At 38.4% G+C, this 19,215-nt stretch overlaps 2 protein-coding genes across 4 annotated transcripts in view; both read right to left on the bottom strand.

Moving 5' to 3' along the window:
* Nucleotides 1–2,651, bottom strand: part of LOC117830760 (rab GTPase-activating protein 1) — a 97,142-nt gene extending 94,491 nt beyond the window's left edge. For both annotated transcript variants that reach the window (XM_034709028.1, XM_034709029.1), the window contains exon 1: nucleotides 2,503–2,651. The gene's annotated coding sequence lies outside the window, so the exon portion shown is untranslated. The remainder of the gene's footprint in view (nucleotides 1–2,502) is intronic.
* A 3,267-nt stretch (nucleotides 2,652–5,918) lies between these two features.
* rc3h2 (ring finger and CCCH-type domains 2) overlaps nucleotides 5,919–19,215 on the bottom strand; it is a 32,729-nt gene continuing 19,432 nt past the window's right edge. Inside the window, exons 14-20 of one of the 2 annotated variants that reach the window (XM_034709027.1) lie at nucleotides 14,813–14,950; nucleotides 12,324–12,488; nucleotides 11,995–12,238; nucleotides 11,801–11,885; nucleotides 10,866–11,055; nucleotides 10,618–10,775; nucleotides 5,919–10,485 (exon numbers count right to left, since the gene is read on the bottom strand). In XM_034709027.1, the coding sequence (XP_034564918.1) occupies nucleotides 10,335–10,485; nucleotides 10,618–10,775; nucleotides 10,866–11,055; nucleotides 11,801–11,885; nucleotides 11,995–12,238; nucleotides 12,324–12,488; nucleotides 14,813–14,950 (1,131 nt within the window). In that variant the 3' untranslated portion in view covers nucleotides 5,919–10,334. Of the gene's footprint in view, nucleotides 10,486–10,617; nucleotides 10,776–10,865; nucleotides 11,056–11,800; nucleotides 11,907–11,994; nucleotides 12,239–12,323; nucleotides 12,489–14,812; nucleotides 14,951–19,215 lie in introns of both variants that reach the window. The other variant, XM_034709026.1, reaches the window with a different exon arrangement.

The raw sequence follows: 19,215 nt of genomic DNA, 5'->3' as shown, positions 1-19,215 counted from the left end.
CCGACAGCACTTTGGAATATTTCAAATACATGATGATGCAGCAGTCACCTTGAAATTAAGTATAACCTAATAAAATAGCAATAATATAATTTTATCTGTACATAACTGTATTCTTTAAGTGATGCTTAAGTTGGATTTTCATAATAAAAACGTATGGTAATTATTTTAAATCAAATAAGGCATGATTTTTCTATTTGGCCGGTGAAAAATATTTTTGGCCAGTACATTTTTGGAGGTCACTAGCCAATGGCAGATGAGGTAAAAAGTTAAATTTACGCCCTGTTTACAGGGAAGATATATGTAGGAACTAAGTTCCTTTAGTAAAATATTGTGCATTGACAAAATTGTATTCACATATTTATACAGCTACTTTGTATACATGTATAACAGCATTATTTGTCTTATTGTATTGTTATGTGTGTTTTAGTGCTGATGGAGATAAGAAAAGTTCAGTCAATATGCAAAATCCAGCTCATTCAGGCCACAGACAGAGAGTGTGTCAGAGGTGCATATCTGAGCAGTCACCAAGACACTTTTCCAAACAATCCCTGCTCCACCCTCCCTTATCATGTGACAATGACTGATCTTCTACAAACAAGACTTAGAGTGTATTCAACATTCACAGCACAGGTAGTTAAAACTGAGACCGTTTTGAGCAAAGACTTATTATCAAAATCTTAAGAGGCCAAATAGCTTGTATCTATATTATAATAACACATATTTATAGAGTAAAGGAGCCTAAAACATACACATTACAAATACATACACTACATGAGATGTCACTGTTCTTATGGTATGTTTTACATCTTTATTACCTGTATGGTCTGTGTGAAAGCGAAAGTTAACCTGTACTTTGCTCTAATGAAAGCATTTAGTTTCAATAACTTTAAGCACAGACAATACAATCCAGACTCTTAGCCCAATGGTGGACAAAGTACACAGCTTCATTACTGAAATCAAAGTATAGATCCTCCAGGTCAAATATGACTCCAATACAAGTGAAAGCTGCTCTGTTGGATTATTACTTGAGTTAAAGTACTGAAGTACTTGCTTTTAAAAATACTTAAGTATTCAAAGTGCTTTTTAAAATATCTCCAAACATTGTATTTTCACAATACATAAGTGCAGTCAAGAATACATAGGAGTACATTTGGTTACATCATGTTTACTTAGAAACCTTTACTTGAAATCTCTAAACTATACCATGGAATAAAAATAGCAACTAAGTCACTCCAAGCACAGACAACTTAGTTTGAAATGTTCATCTAGAATGAAACAAATGTTCTGTAGCTCAGCACACTTTCTCAGGTTGGACAGTGAATGTTTGTATGTTTGGGCAGAGTGGGAAACAGGGAGAACATTTCCAACAACATGTATCATTCTTCATTTCAAAAACCTCTAACACAGGCTGAAGATATGCCCATGGGTGCTCAGGTGGAGAATTATAGCCATCATTACCACCTCTACATGAACTGCCTGATCTGAGTGAAATCTGCTCTGTGTTTGCTCCACGTTCAACTGTGGAGACACACGATATACAGGTATGACTAAACCACTGAGTTAAACAGAACTACACAAACACAGTTTACTGTCTTAGGATCAGATTTCAGAAAAGTGAAGGAAATTCATGATCTGACTTCAAAGATAAAGTAGTGAGTAACTAGAGCACTGATAGAAATGTAGTGGAGTAAAAAGTATAATAATTGTCTTCTGAATGTAGGGGACTAAAAGTAATAAGTTCCCCCCAAAACATAATACTCAAGTAAAGTACAGATACTCCAAAAATGTACTTAAGTACAGTACTCAAGTAACTGTCCTCTGTTACTGTCCACCACTATCCCAGTCCATACACTACAAGCCAGAAACACAAGTGTCAAATTAGCATGGGCCACAAATATAGACTAAATATGTGCAGTGTAAACATAACATCTACCCTACAATGACAGTAGTGGTTACACTGACCGCATGAATTCATTGGCTTTCTTGTCGCAGCGGGTACACCTACTTCTCTAGATGTGTGTTAACCTGCTACATGTCAGTGCAGCATGTTGAATGTCTTGATAGAGTTCAAACTCACAATTGAAAAGTTTCTGCTCGATAAAGCTGAACGTGCACATTTTAAGCTAGCTCTGTGTTAACTTATTGCCCCAGTCAACGTTAGCCTTCACCAGCCTACCTCACGTTAGCTAACATAGCTGCAGTTATCGATGCAAAGTCCGTCAAGAATGCCAAACTACACAGTGACCACGAAGCTAAACTATCCCATCACATTGTAGTTAATAAAAGCTAAATGCATTGGGAATGTTTCCAGGACAGTTTGTTGAATAAACCCGCTGACAGGCCGTCGCTGGAAGAAGCTTTCATGCAGGCCATTACGCCTGCTAGCTATGCTAACCTGGCACTTACAACAAACACAAAGGTTTCCTAAATTCCTTCACATCTGAAAACACAGCCATTTGAACCATGGAGTATTTAGGTGTGTGCAAGTGTTACACAGCTTACCTGTATTCCCACAGTTATATGTATTCCAATGGCGGTTGGCACTACATTGCACTTTCCCAACAACATCAGCATCCAGCCGAGCTGTAAACACAAGCCCAACCAACCCGCTGACACCCGCACTGCGCATGCGTCTGTCAGTTCCTCTGTCGCCTGTGCTGAGGGAGGGGAGGCCTTGGCATTACTAAAGACAGGATCCTCAGAGATATCTGGAGGAAAACTACATCCCAAATCAAATGAAACGAATCTCTACTCTCGTCATAGTAGACGTCAAAGTACTAGTGCTAGTGCCTTTTCTATGACTCTCCATAACATGTTGCTCCTTCAGAAACGTTTTGTCAGGATGGCCACTCGATCAAAGAATATTGTGATGATAAGTTTATTGTTGATGATGATAATGGAAGGTCTTAAATTGTTTGGTTGCTTCATTGAAGATGTTCCTTATTATTTTATTAAGGAACAAAAAAAATCCTTATTTACTTTTGTGCATTGCCTTTACATTGCTTGGTAGTACCTGCACCCAAATTGACTTGAAGACGCTCTTACTGATCTTGTTTCCTCTTGTCTAGATCTTTGCTTGTGTTGTTCTTGTTCTCATATGTCCCTCGCTTTGGATAAAAGCATCTGCTAAATGACATTGTAACATTGTAACAAAGCCACACGTCTCATCTGCTCCTTTGTTTCAGAAACTTCAGCTTCTTAATGTCTATTACATCAATATCTTTCAAATATGTGTTTTTGTATAAAATAAAACTTGAAGGAAATATCCCTCACTTCAAGTCTTACTTCAAGTTAAATTCATAGGTCCACTCTTACTCAACTTATCAAACTTTATTTCTTCATCCTCCTAAATGTTTTACTTGTACAAGTCAATTCTCAATACGTTTCAGGGGCACCAAATTCTGGAATATTTGTTCCACTGTGGTGAAAAACTGTTAATCTTTAAAATGTTATAAAGGATGCTTGAAAAAACTTTTAACCGCTCATCATGCTCAACCACATATTCATAAACAGGTTTCCACACACACCATATTCATATTTTGTCATTTTGAATTCTGGTGATGTAATAACTGTATTTATATTAATTGTTAATTTTGTATATTCTTATGTTGTTTTATTTTCATTATCAATTATTGTCTTTATGTGTGTCAATTTTGTATTTTTTAATTCATTTTTTATATTAGAACACTACTTGGGTGGAGGCTTCAAATAAGCTCTCTGAGTTTTCTGCCACTTCCTGCACAGTATATTATTTATCTTAGCTATTTTTTGTGTGTATTTTTTCAAATTGTTGAAATAAATAAACATAAGCATAGAACTTTTAGAGTCAAAACAACTAATCCATTCTCAGTGGTTAATCACAAGCCTCATGTTTGTTTTCTGAAGTATGCTGAAAATAATACTGATGCCTTTTTATTAATTAATAAAAGACTGCCAGCATAGAGACTGATCATTTCAATACAGTTACTTTTAATGCTGAAATCGCTGCTATGGTATAAAGTATGTTACAGCCTGCTACAGAAATAGCCTTGTATTTGATTTTCTACAAAAAAAAAGATTCAGGATGAGAGAATTTTTTAGTGCCAAGTTATAACTTGAAATTTTCAATGCCTATATTTCATTTTTTAAAATTATTTTTCATTCTTTGTTTTCTTTTATATTTATTTGTTTCTGGCCCAAATATCAAGTGTACACCTCAGATTGCTCAAGTTTAGTTTGGACTTTTGACCTGTTTTAAGAGCAACAGTGTCACCTGTAAGCTGGGATCCTCCTTTCCTTGGTTCCTTGGTGGCTTTTTTTTTTTATCCTGAATGAGTTTTAAGCATGTCTTAAAAGTCTTCTACCCGCTACTGTATTTTGTTCTGGACCGTTAACACACCATAAAAGCTTACCCAAATGAGAAATTAGAAGCTAAGATTTTGCATCAATTACAACAGTCATTTATTTTGAGTTCCTCCCCCATCCTTACCTACTTCATATTGGAACTGTGCATCATTTGATGGGGGTGGTGTCTGTGTGTTTACAGCAGATTTTGGGTGATTAATCTCCATGAATCAGGCAACAAACCACAGCAGTCAGCTGTTGGAAACACACCCACTGCTCTATTGTGTTGTGGTCATGCTGGCCCTTCCTGTCCAGTCAGTCAGGGCTTGTAATACAAAGCTTTCCTTTTCTCCACTCCAACAATTTAAAAGCCGGTCACTACAGTGCAGAGATGGTCCCATTCACCCATACTCAAAAAGCTGGATAAGTAAAGATTTTAATGGATAGATATACAGTGAGATTAACTTTAAAGACATGTTGTTCTTTTTTTCATTAGGATTTTAAAAAATTAGCACCACACTGTGTGCAGTTAACCCAAATGTTTGCAGGATTAGATTTACCATGATATAACAATACTGCACCACAGTTTGAGACAGCGAGAGAAGTTTCCCAGTCCTGAGAGAAATCCAACAGCCATGAACGAACGCAAAATAAAGCTACTGTGAGGACTTTTTTAGCTGTTTATGAAACACACTGAAATCAAAACTAAAGCTTTCAATATGATTGAAAATAGCAAACAAGCCACCAGTGATAGGATTGGCTAATAATATGTAGTCAATTTTAATGTTTGAAACTGCTGCCTGGCGGGTAGGTGTCAGACGCAGTGACTAACTTCACACTGTCAAAACAACTCTATTCTTTTGTTTGTTTACAATTTTCACTGCAAAGACTATTTAGTGATTCAACTGATAAACTAAAGAAAGGAAAGACTTGAAAAAAAACTCTATTACATATACATGATAGAATCTGCTCTGAGAGATGAGCTACTGCTTTGTACAGAATGGGGGGCCAAAACTGACGCAACTTGAAAGTTCCCCACGGAGCTTTAAGTGCAACATTTTTATAATTGTTTTTAATAGAAAAAGCAAAGGGGAGTTTTTATGTTTGGTATCACAGCAGAATATTAAAGGTCTAGAAAACTCATCAATACATATGAACAAATATACGTAACAAAAGGTAAAACTAATAATAGGGGATAAATATAAACTCCTGTATACAGTACACTGCAGAAACACAACTTATTTGACCTACAGGCATCCTTTAATGTATGACTACATGTGAGATAAAACAATGTCATTTAAACTTGTTGACTTAACTTGTGTTCACAGTTAAGTTGTTCTAATAACAGTGTTTCCTCTAGCTCAAGGCAACAGGTATGTGATCTAGTGACCTTTCAGCCATGAATCATAAGTTGCATTGAGTAATTGTTTTTAGAGTGTAAATTTGACAAATAACAATCAGGTAAATACAGCTTCTGTCCTTAAAAGATGCATAAAATCCTTCTTTCAGCTCAAAGCCTTTAAATCGGCGGTGTTATCTAACAACCTCTGACATAATACAGCATTCAAACATTATGACAAGTATCACAAAAGAGGCATCATCCATTGTTTTTTTATTGTAGCATGCATTTTCATGTGCTGAAATCGTACTTTTCACATTTCCATCTCTCAGTGCAACAGAAGCAGGTTGTTGCTCGGCCAAGCTGTCTGTAAGTCAGTGTGATACAGATAAAAACGCACAAGAATCAGTCAAATGCAACTCAAACAGTTTTTTATCAGTTATTTAAAGCACATTATCATCATCACCATAGATTAAATTCACTCCAGTCCTGCATTACCCTTACAGTAAGTAAAAAGGGAAACCTTTCACAATGCGATATTTCCAAGGAAATAAATGGAATACGTAACAGTATTATTCATTACGGGGACCTTTTAGATATGCTGTCTCTTTAAGGAGTTTATTTTCCTCATTCTGAAACATTACACAAATGTCCCAATGATTTAAACATTTAAATATATCTGATTATCACAGGTTGTATAAATGAGCGTCTATACTATAAGTCCATCTAATGATGGTGCCAGACTGTATACAATGACGGATGTGTACCATCTCTTAATAGTTCATTTACAATTCAATCGAACAATAGATTTGCAAATAAAATGTCTAATACAGACATGAATAGTCAGAAAACATCAGTTCATCATGTTTCACAATCAACAAACAGGCTTTTTCCATACAATATAGAATAATGAGACACTCTCTTGTCCGATAAAAAAATGTCTGCAAATTCTCAAATTCAAAACAAAGAAGCAGACTCAGAAAATACTTAGAATGAAAAAATACCACAACAACCAATAAATGTGGTAATAACAATAATAGTCATAATTTTAATATAACCTCTATCAAACAATAATTCAATTTCAAGAGCAAACGAGTAAAATGCTGCAAGCAAACTTCAGCACTTGACGTGGCCACACAGTGGGCATGTGCAGAACTCTTACAGCGCACGGAGTGTTGTATCACAACTACAGAATCATCAATACTCCTCCGCCATCACAAGAGGGACTATATCGCATGCAGGATGCAGGAAGAAAAAGGGTGAAGGAGAGGGTTCAAGGGTGCAGAGTGCACCCGCTGGCAGTGATGGGATGGGAATTAGTGCAGTGAAGTAATCCACTACAGCAGTGCTCCATAGACACTTAAAAGGAAACAAGGAGTATCACCGTCACGTTAGCTCAATACTCACAATACTGTTTTCACATACAGTAGTGCCCAGCCCTTTCCCATGAGAACAGGAATAGCAAAGCCAATATTTATACGGAGAGGCAAAAGAAAACACAGGCAAAGTAAACACTGGCAAACAATATAATCTGCGGTAAACCATTTATGCTTTGGATGAAAGAGCCAGTTATCAGCAAATGTAAAACTCAGGCAAATATCTCCACAAAATATTTAAGTGATGAAAATAGAAAAAGCCAAAGTAGCTGAGCAACTGAAGTCTTCCCTGAGCGATTCAGACAAACAAGGACTTAGTCCCCTCTAATGGACCAAAGCAGAACTACAAGAGAAGTATCTTGCTCTTGATCTTTGACAGAGCCTTTTTCTCTCCTCTGGTAGTTTATACTTGAGGAATATGAAAAAAGCGATAGGAAAATAGCAGGGCTGATTGTACTGTACTGTACACAACATGGCACTTACATGACTTCAAAGGTGAAGTTGTAAACAGATGGGCAGCTGAGCAGCAAAATCCCCACAGTAGCTTTTATCTGAAATAAACCCTGCGAAATATTTTTCAAAAGACTTTTACAACTTCAAGTCACTCTTTAATGCTTCTCCCAGCATTTGTAGGGTGGAAGATAAGATAAATACCCCCAAAATGTTCCTGTTCCACTTTTTCTATCTTCTTTCCATTTTACATTTAACCTGAAACCTTAAACCTAACACAAGCCGTGTTAAACTGCATTTTATTTATAATCTAAGATTGCTGCTGAACATGTACCGTAGCTTAGTTCAGAGGAAATTAAAGAGGAAGATTGAAAGATTCAAAGATTATCTGCCCTCTTTCCTCAATACAACCCAAATCTTATACGATTTTAAAACCAGTGTCTCAAAACTGGATTTACATTTTCATGCTATTTATTTATGTTTAAAGACTAAGCCACACATGACAAATTCAATTATCTAAAAAAAAAAAGCAGTAAGTGAATGAAAATCAGCCACACTGCACAAATGAGAGTAAACCAGACAGCATTCAGACGACTTGACATGTACTGTCTCTGTAATGTAAAACATAGCACAGAAAACAAGAGTAACAACAATCCTGATACAAAATACCCTGACACACAACTTCACAGAAGTTAGCAATTCATAAAACAAAACAAGACTTAAGAAAAAAAGCAGGAAAAACACAAGAAGTGAATTTTGTAGGTTTAAGCTTGAAATATTATCTGAATACTGTTAACAAGACTGGAGGGCACAGAACACTGTGGGCTAGAAAAATATCATTTCCAGCAAAAGCTAACACCTTTCGAGTCTGGGGAGTCTGTTTGTGGTCAAAGGTCATGATAGAGAAGAAAGGCCACCATTGAAAGTTTGTGTCTACTGTGTGTGAGTGACACCCTGTGTACATGTGCACTCTGTGTTCTTGTGTTTGGGTTTGTGAGAGTGCAGACTGATGTTCTCACTCACAGTCAGTGGGATTAAATGCCATAAAGACTACAGGCACACAAAGATGAAACAATACTTGTTAAGAGTGATTGTGGGTGTTTTTTTTCTGTCAAAAGGCTGAATCTCAAACTAAAAATGCACATTTCTTAAAAAAAGAGAATTTCTTTGTGGTCTTTAGTGAAGCAGCATGAGCCTACTAAAAATCTTAAAGGCAGCAGACTATGAACAGAGTATTTTTGTGTTATCCCTCCAGACCTACACTGTTCATTTCTATCTGTGATCATCTACAAAGATACAACTGTGTCACTGTGTTTTTATGATCACATGACAGTCTACAGAAACCAAAGGTCAACATTTAAAAGAAGAATTAGACCATAAAAGAAGAGCTTTTAAAATATCAAAGTGCAGCTTGTGACGTCTAGTATCTGTTTTTGGGTTCTGTAGGGGACGAGTTCAAAACCAGAGGTTTTTAAATATTTGGATGTCTATTTTGTGAATTTTCAAGGGACTATCTTTAACATTTGCAATGCACCAATAAAACAGTGGATGAAGTAAACCAGTTGTATCTAGCTGTGTGATGGAATTGTTATTTAAGCTTGTTTATAAACACTTATACATTAACATGAAAGACGTAAAAAAAGAAAAAGAAGTTGCAGATTTTCATAATATTGCAAAAAAAAATTCTAACTTGTAGGAATTTTCTTGTTTCATGTAGCTCTGAATAGCTTGTGGCTTTAAATTAGGGCTGTTAGGGAGTGTTTACACGGAGCAATGCGACTGCGTTCTGAAATTAACACAGTATTTTTTTTTTGTCATATGTTATTTTGTCCCTTTTGGCACACCGTAGCTAAGCTGCTGCAGTGTCTTCCTGCTTCCTGCTGCAGCCAAAATGGAAAATAACAACACCAATGCGCTTTTGAATGGCACTTCAAACTGTTTTGAAATAAAAATGGGAATAAAAATGATATAAACCACAATTAACTATTGAAAAGAAGTGAACACTTGTGATTTAAAATGTACTAGTTTTACAGCCCTACTTTAAAGCAACACATGTTTAAAGGTGCACAATTATAGCAATCATATATTAAATGATGGTTAAAAAAAAGAAATAATGATAATAATAATATTCTGTAGCAAACTTACTTATTAGTAGTTTTTAGGTAAGAACCTTGGTGCTGGGTAAAGACAGGATCTAATGGGAAATGTTGGGATTCCTTGCTGTCAATCAAAGCTAAATACGGGAAGCAGATAGAATAAGGGAAGATAAAATTAACACGGAATACACAATTTCCTAAAGCAAACTTTAAAGGCTCCTTGGCAGAACAAAATTCAAAAATTCATCTTCTGCTTCACTTTAGACTTTCTCTGTCAGATAGATAATGTACATTGACATCAAAAAAGGCCTTTTAGCCTGATTCTTTTGTGTCAGCCGTGTTGAATGATAAAAAAAAATAGATGGTGAGTAAACCTCTGGGAAAAGTTCTTTTAAAATGTGAGAGAGATTTTAATTTTGATCAGGGGTTGAAACTAAACATGTTCAGTGTCTGTTCTAAGGGCAGATTGGTCGTATGTCTTAGCATACAGTAACAGTGTCATTGATGGATTCTCTGCGGAGCTGTGTATTCTTTAAAATCTCCAATTTGAAGGCAGTAAAATACATTTTCTTTTCCTCTTTACCACGTGGTGCAGCTGCTGTTGATCCATATCTGTTAAATTTCTTTTAGGCATATGATTGACATGTATAAAGGCTGGAATTAAGCTGTTTTCCCTCAAACCAGGATCCAGCTTTGGGAAAGCAACTCAGCTATAGCTCGGTGCAGCTTGGTATCTAAATCTGAGTCCTCTTAGCTCCCATTGAGCAGCATTTCTGTCACTGGTGTTTCAGGGCAACCCCTTGTGGAAGTGGTGTCCCCCAAACGAGGAGGTCCAGTACGCATCAGCAGCTTGCCGACGCCCAGACCTCCGGAGACCAGCCCTCCGGGAGACAGAGACTTCCTGGAACAGATAGAGAGGATGGAAGGAAAGAGGGAGAGTAAGAAGAAGTCGGGCAGAGCTTCCACACTGCCGGCTTATTGTGTCAAAGACCGAGGGCCATCCTGTGAAACACTGATTACCATGGTCATTCACCTGAAGGCCATTTTTTTCAGTAGATGAGGGTCCATCTTTTCTGTGGAAGGACCCTCTGATTGCTCCTTTACGGGAGAAGAGAGGAGGGGAGAGGAGCAGGAAGGTGAGAGGAGGTTGGAAGCATCCTGAGACTGCTTGGTGGTCAGGTCTAAAGAATCCTGAGAGGCAGAGGTGATATAAATGTTCATGTATATGGCCTGTTTAGTCTGCAAAGGTTCACAGTGTCTGTTTTACAGAATCAACCCAACCTGAGACTTGATCTCCTGGTGGTCTGAATCCTCCATGTCAAGAGCGCACAGTTCCAGCTCAATGTCTCGACCAGGGTCAGATTCACTCTCAGCCCGGTCTCGGTCATGGCTGTAGGTGGTCTGAGGGGCTTGCAGATCGGACACAATTTTCTCTCCACTGCTTATTGATGTGCGACGGCCGTGAAGCTCACTAAAACCCCCAAAACAAACAGACAACCACAAATTTGATATGCAATCAAATATACTGAATGCAGAAAGATTAGACATCATGTTAAGAGTAAATGACCTAGTAACTACAAATATCACTGCTTAAAATGAGAGTAGCCATGCTATGTTGCTCTATTAGAAATTGTGTTAGCTGCAGAGACATCAGCAGAGGGCTTCCCTAACTCCTTTTATGGCTGCCAAGTGGGCTATGCTAGCCATCTAGCAGGTCTATTTTTAGTCTGACCACAGAGAGGAAACGACCGCAGAACAATAATAAAGGGATGAGGGAGACAGAGACAGAGCAATTGTGTTAGTAGCAACCAGGAATTAACATTTATATGTGGCCAGGAGGGTTTTAGGCAGGGAGAAATCCTTCAATACTGTGACAATTTCTTAATCATTTGAACACGATTTAAATAAAGGGCTTGTGGGCTTAAATACTTTCAATTTTTAAGTGTTGAGAAACAGCCAGGTTACTTTGTGCCGAGTGTTGTCAATGTAGAGCAACAATGGCATGGTTTAATGTTAATTTCTCAATTATTTCCATGCAGAATGTTATAATGTTGTAATGTGGTATGTGTGTGTGTGTGTGTGTGTGTGTGTGTGTGTGTGTGTGTGTGTGTGTGTGTGTGTGTGGATTTGTGTGTGTGTGTGTGTGTGTGTGTGTGTGTGTGTGTGTGTGTGTGTGTGTGTGTGTGTGTGTGTGTGTGTGTGTGTGTGTGACTTGCCTCTCAAGGTAACTGGAGTGGCTGGAAGAGTCTGAGCCTCTTGAGCTCCACCTGTAGTCGCTGTGATCCAAGTGCGGGTTGTAATCTTTGGGGGGGGGGGAATTACCTTTTAATACAGATATGAATCTCTATGTAATAAATAAGTTAGGTGATAATGCAAATCAGAATCCCAACAGGGTGAGCAAGAACCTTACCTTTAAAGTTGATGGGCGTGGTGTTGGCACTGCCCTGGCAGGCTGTAGCTTGGACAGGGTCTGTGGTGTGGTAGCCTGTGCGAGCTGCTCTGGAGATGGCCCCCCACTTTGAGATCATAGGTCCCTCACTGAAGGGAATGATGGGGTCCTCGTCTTTCAAGCGTCGGTAGTGATCTAAAGAATGCAGCCAGCGCTTCCCGACACTGCTAACGCCGACACCTCCTCCTCCATTACTGTCCAAATCCTGCATTAGGAAAACAGGCTGAATGTCAGTGAGAGCACTGGCACAAACATACCACTTTAATGTGGAAATTTGTCTCTTGACTCACAGAGTGCTCTGAGCAGGAGTGAGCCGAGGTGTGTGTGAGCGTTTCCGACTCAAAGGGACTGAGGCAGGGGCCGATGGTACCACAGGACCACGGAGAGTAGTGAGCTAGGCTTTCCTCGCCTCTGAACCGGCACCCCACACACTGACCTCCACTGCTCTCCACATGCTGAAAGAAAGAGAGACTTTTCAAAGTTCTGTTCATTTTATTTGTCACAAACATAAAAAGTATAGTGTAAAGTCAATGCAATAAAAATGACTGTTGCCCAGACACCCTCTCAACACTGAACAACTAACAATAATGAATACATAGATAAAGAAGTAGAAACATAAAGTTAAAGACAGCAAATAAAATCAATCCAAAATAAATAATAATGACAGTAACACACTCCCCTGCTTCTTTGTGTTGTTAAACCCAAACTGATCAGATATTCTTTGATGTAGCAGTGATTTGGGCGTGTGATTTGATGCTTTGAAATGTATTCACAGTATAGAAAAAGAGTACACCTCTCCTCATGTTCAACAGATGTTTTGTTTAAAGCCATCTCCATAAATATAGGTACAAAAAAACATCAACTTTGCTCCAATGTGTACATCAGTTGGATGGGTAGTGGCTGCTTTGCACCTGCTTCGATATCCTCTGCAAGATTGGCAGAGTTCCCTTTTTTATTTTGTTTTTCATCTTGATGCATCTTTTATACAGTTACCATCATGTCACATCTGTTGTGCACTGATGGATACACCAAGGAGTTGTATTTTCTGTGTGTTATTGAATGTGTTTACATGGACTTGAGTTTCCCAGATTTGATCGGGTTATTCAACTATCCGTTTTTTGTGTTTGTGCATGTAAACACCATGTCCATATTTCAGATACCGGAATATATCCTCATCTCTCATTTTAGAAAACAGATTTTGCTATCTAGAGAAATCGGGATACTGTGACATGTACATGTCTTACCCCAGTTTCTGAGAGTATGTATCAGCAAAATAGTCATCGTGGCAGCAATGAGAGACACTGACTTTTAGTAAAGAATTAAATATAATTGGAAGTTTAGATGGGGGATCAAAATAGTGATCTATTAAAATCCCTAGTGAACGGGCAACAGGACATTTCCCTAAATGTACAATGGAGTAAGTCAGGTCAGGGCATGTTTAATCTTTTCTGTTGCTTTCTTCTTCCATTACTGGAAATGAGGTGGATGCGCCACATCTGCAACACAATGCTGGCTTTTAATTGAACTAAGCCCACAAGCAACAGTGGTCTAACTTTTCTCAGAATTCAAAATTGCTGCAGTTGGTGTTGGAAAAAATAAACATCACAGGTGCCTGTGCAAATTACAGTAGATGCAGTAATCAGAATATGAATATGAATTACCAGATTTCTCTGTGTGAATGTAAACGCCATATCCTGAGTATGATCAATGCCAGGATAAGGCTAATAACAGGGATACTCAAGAACATGTAAACACTTTCATTGTCACATTCCTTTAGCTTAGAAATCAGTCTTGATTTTGTTAAGGTAGTGCTCAGTTAAGCCAAAAATAATCAATAATTTACAATCTTCTTAATCCCTCTTAGTAAAAGACAGTTTTGAAATGTGGAGAGCGTCTCTAGAGAGTACAGATATTTATGTTTAAATTTGAGGAGTAAAAACAACAAGTTGCATTAAATACTTCAGTGAAGTGAAAATGCCTCTAACACAGTACTGGAGTACTTGTTCTTCGTTACCCCTCAACTCTGACCCTACTGAGGTTATAATGCAGTAACAGATGGATCATATCAAATGAGAGATTAAAATTGTACATTAGGTGAAGGTTTAAACATATTTATCATCTAATATATCTAACTGCAGTGATTGCTCATTCATTTATATGTATACTCTCACTGACTGTGCTGACATGCTGCCACTTGGCTGCCAACCTGTGGGCAAGCGCAAGATGTTAATAATAAAAAAAGCTGCTCTCCTTCACCAATGATCTCGTTAGCTCGTTATACAGAGGCTTTAAAATCAAATTGAGATCAGCAAACAACACTTAAACTTCTTATGCTCTCTTTAATAAGAACTCAATCTTGAAGTGGACATCTTCATATAAACATATCTGACGTGCCGCTGAACAAAGCTTTACTCAGCCGAAAGCCTGAGTCACTGCTTGTTAAAGTCTCTCCTCTCTCTCACACACACACCCACACACACACCACAATTGTGCATTGCTATGATATCGTCCTCTGCAGTTGCTAGGCAACTATCTCCCACTTAAATAGCATTGGCCACAGCGGAAGCACAAGCTTTTGGGATGGGAATTAAATCCTATATATTTAAAAACAGAAAAACACACAAAAGCAATTTATTGATCCCTGTATCAGGTGGCTACAGTGAACTATTAACGCCACTGTTCATTTTTGTGCAGTAATTTCAGCTGTCATGCCTAAAAAATGCATAAATTATGTGTTATTGGGTGTGAGCATGTGTTTTCTCCCATATTAGTTTCCTACCTCAGTTCCAAAATCAATGGTGAAGATGGGGGAGGACTGGGAGGGTCTGTTGGTGTTGTGATGGTGGTGATGATGAGCCCACTGTTCCTGCTTCCTTCTGAACAGATCCTCGTAGCCCAGAGGAACACGGCCATAATCCTGTAAAAGGAACATTGCACAAGACAGGAAAGGTCAAAAAGAGAGAATGGATACTTATATTTAACAGAGTAATTTACACATTTTAATCAACAGGTCAGAGATAATGTCCTTAGGTGTGATTATATGTTTCTAAAATTTAAAATTGCAACCTCTTAGAACTGCAGGGATTGTACTTTTACATTTCAGTTGTGTCAAATTTGCAGGATGTTTTCTGAAAAATGTCCCCAAATTTCTGAATTATGTAATTTTGAGTTTAGCATTGATCTAGATGTCTGGCAAAGGGAGTGGAGCTTTGTCTGAAAATGTGGGGGTGGAAACAATAAAACAGATGTACATCATAATGCTATGCAAAACAACAACTCTCAGGTACTTTTTAGAATAAAGAGTAGAGAGAGTTGTTTATTGCAAGCTGATATTTTGTGTTAAGCTTACTTTATAACAGAGGGCTACCCTGTCAACCATATAATGAAGATACAGGTGGTGTAAACAAAAGATCAGTGTTCCCACTGCACGCCCTTCATTTGCAATGCATTGTGATCCAAATGTAAAAACTATAATCAAAAGCTTTTTTTCCTGCAAGACTAAAGGATTATTTTACTCTATTTGGCTCACAGTGGTGCACAACAAATATTTAAAGTGCTGCTCCAAATGTCATGTCTTTTTGTGACATTAATTTAGACATAATTCAAATAGATTAAACCCAAAGCTCTTGTAAGCAAGATCTTAAACTTTCCAACATCGCTCAAGTGTTCTGTTCTGGAGGTTCATGAAAAAGAATACATTGTAATATAATTTTGTATTCTATTTTTTTTGCAGTACAAAAGTGAATTTGTGAATTCCATTATGAGAGCAATTAACTAAGAATGGATCGGGGTTCTTTGTGCATCATTTTCCCCCATCTGCTCTGTCTCAAGGTCTAATTCACAAAGCATATTGCAGTAATGACATCCAAACACAAACTTGTCCATAAAGTTTTGCAGCTCTGTGCAGTTTGTCCTTATTTGTGTCTGATTTTGGGGATTAGCCGTCAGCATCTCCACCGACTGCTGCATGGAGCTGCACTGTACACTTTCATCCTGACAGAGCTCAACTCTATCCACATTCAGATTATGAGCTGAATGGGGAGGGAGACACTTCTTACCAGTTTATTCTGAAGTTGATTCATAACAGACGGATGCAAATTTCACAGTTTATAACAAGGCTTTGTCCCTAGAGCAAGCAAGAGAATCCTGTTCAAATAAATAGGGAGTTCCAGAGCATCTCTACACATGAGGAAAAGTGTGCCACTGAGCGAGCGTCCTGGACTGATTTAGCCCCTGAGTTCAATAATAAAAGTCATTTGAAAGTAATATTGACAGACTGTGAACAGATGTATCATTTTTGGGTCATCCAGAGCTGGAACTGTTGTCATGCTCCTGGCTGTTAGAACTGGTGTTATGAGTTAAACATTTTTTCCATCTGCACAGAAAGGGGCTAATCTTGCTGAAAATAAATGCAAAACTGCTTGTTTAAATATATGCAAACAGGAGTGGCGCACAGAGACACTCTTTGCACTGCTGAGCGATTTGGAGTACTTAACCCTTTGCATGTGCTATGTGAAATAGACGGTATCTTTTTGTCTCATTTGCACAGGTTTACCGGGAATAAAGCCAAACAAACCTTCTGTGAATCAGGCATAATTTTGCGCTTTGATCTAAAAGATTAATATTGCATAGATGTGGTCCTTTATAAAACACGTATCTCCAATATGGTAGTATTGCAGCAATCATACAAGTAATACAACATGATGATGTGAGAAGGACAGAAGCTGGAGGGGGAGGCAGAGACATATTTGGGTAAGTAGTGGGAGGACTACAGAGGAGGCTGAAGCTGTATGCTGCAGCTCTGTGGCTGGCAAGGAAGGTAGAGGTGAGATGATATGTGGGCGGAAAAAGAGAAAGCCAAGGAAAGGAAATGTTGCTTAAAATAATTCAGCAATAAATCTGTCCAACGCAAGACAGCGCAACAAGAATTAATTCAGCGTTTTTTCACTGGATCTACTGGGTCTATTACATTAAGACAGACAAACAGGAAGCATCTTATTATAACATAACCCTCAGCAGAGAGAAGGATTTTTTAATTATTGCATGGCTCAGAATGGATTATCTCTCTTATAGTATGCCTGCTTTGAATAGAATCTAGGCTTGCTCTGACAACGATAGAAACAGCATGACTCAAACAAGTGGGAGAAGCTGTAGCCAAGTAACAGCCAGTTAGTTCACTTTTCTAACGGGTAGATGTCTTGAACTAAAACAACACTGCATTAGTTGTTTGAGAGGGCCAATGTCAGCTTGTGTCTTGGCCTCTAGATCAGTCTTGAGATAAGTTCAAAAAGGGCCTAGACTTGTCTTGGACTCAACAACACTTCTAATCTTTGTGTCTTGATCTTCAACTAGTCAGCTCTGGATTCAATTTTCAGACTACTCAACACCACAGTGAGTTTATCCAGACTTGCCCATGCATCATCTGATTTTAAGATTACTGTGAGCGGTTGCAAAACATTGTACTTCAAATTCAACCAATAGCTTGCTTGTGAACTACAATGATAAGCAAGCCACAGGAACATCTGTTACTAATGCAAACAGACTTAAGATAAAACCACCTTGTCTTATATCAGGTCGGATCTGTCCATGAGAAACTCTACACAAGGCTGCTTCTTTCAGCAGAGGGTGGAGGCTGCGTTTCTACTGGAGTACTCATTTTGAGTTTAAAAAACGTCAGACCAGATAACAGACTTTTAACAAGTCTCTTTAAAGCTCAGTGAATCACTTACTCGTTCCCTGGTTGAAAACAGGGGTGCAACCATGATGTGACATTGTCAATAAAAAATGCATGTATTTCATGCTGTGAGTAGACATGATATCATCTTTCAAAGCTGAGCTGAAAGGAGAGAGACATCTTGCATCTTTACTATCTCTGAGACTTGTGCATGCAAGCACGCAACCAGTGACAGGGAAGTGACAGATCGACAAAACTTTGCAAAACGGGGGTGGCTGAGGCTCCTCCAATGCATCCTGTAATTTCTAAAGTCCAGCAGCCTGTTGAACCAACTAGGTGTAAGTTGAAACGTAGCCTAGTTTGAACGCAATTTCTCATTTAGGATGGAGTTTACACTCTCCTAACGTTTTGTGCGTTGCACCAGCTGAGATAGTTCCAACGTCAGCCTAAGTTACAACCTAATTCTTACACTTAGCTTCAAGTAGGTGTAAAGTCCTCCGTGGAAAACCTGTTGCCATAGAGTGTTGTTTTGAAAGGTGGGATGATTTGGATGATGAGGAGATACAGAGGGTTCTCCCAGATATATTACGTCAGCAACGCGATATATGCGAGAGATTACATCCTTTGGAAAAATATGATGGCCAAGGTTTGCCCTCCTGAGTATTAACATATGTTGTAGTTGATAATTCTACCACTTGATGTCACTGTTATTATACACACACCGTAGATTAAGGCTGTAGGCTATAGTTATCACCTTACTTTAGTTTGTTTCAGCTGTTGGTCAGTTCCAAAAGATTAGGAACAAAAGATAACAATGCATCAAAATTGGTGCTTTCCTCTGATTGGCTGTTGGAAGTATAAACGTCATAACAGCGACAATGTTTTGGCGAGTTTGGACGTTACGGTCTACTAGTTAAGATGAACCTTAAGTCTACGTGGTGCAACCAAACAATGACACAACTTAAGCTACAAAGTAACTAGTTTCAACGTTTGATTTAGTGTGGACTTTACACCTTAACTTAGGACACAACTTAAGCACAGCTGGTACAACAGGCTGCTGGAGCATTTCACCTCCAATGCTGCAAAGAGAAGAACTGCACAGTATATCAAGCAGACCTAGCTTATCAGGGCATGACGTGGGTAAAAGGTGAGCTATGAAAAGGAGGCACATCTCCTTCAAACATTGATTGTGACATTCAACTCAACAGTTCAATGTTAGAGCCACGCTGTGTGATTTTTCTTATTTACATTTTCAGCCCCTAATCTGAAAACTGTCCTCCGCAAACACGTCATCTTTTCTCTCCTTATCACCTCTTTTCCTTCCTCCTCTCCTACCATCTTGAACTTGGTCTTAACCTTTTATCAACCCCTGAAAGACATGGTCTCATCTCAGTCTTTACACGCTCTAGTGTTTTAATCTGTCGTGGCTTGAGTAAGCACCAGGTTTAGCCTAGTGGTTAAATCTCACACCTGGTGCACAGAGGCTACATACAGTACTTCCCTGTCTT

This window comes from Notolabrus celidotus, chromosome 19 (genome assembly GCF_009762535.1).
Source record: "Notolabrus celidotus isolate fNotCel1 chromosome 19, fNotCel1.pri, whole genome shotgun sequence".
Taxonomy (NCBI): domain Eukaryota; kingdom Metazoa; phylum Chordata; class Actinopteri; order Labriformes; family Labridae; genus Notolabrus; species Notolabrus celidotus.
The sequence above is the reverse complement of the archived record's forward strand: the minus strand, read 5'-3'. Positions and strand labels throughout refer to the sequence as shown.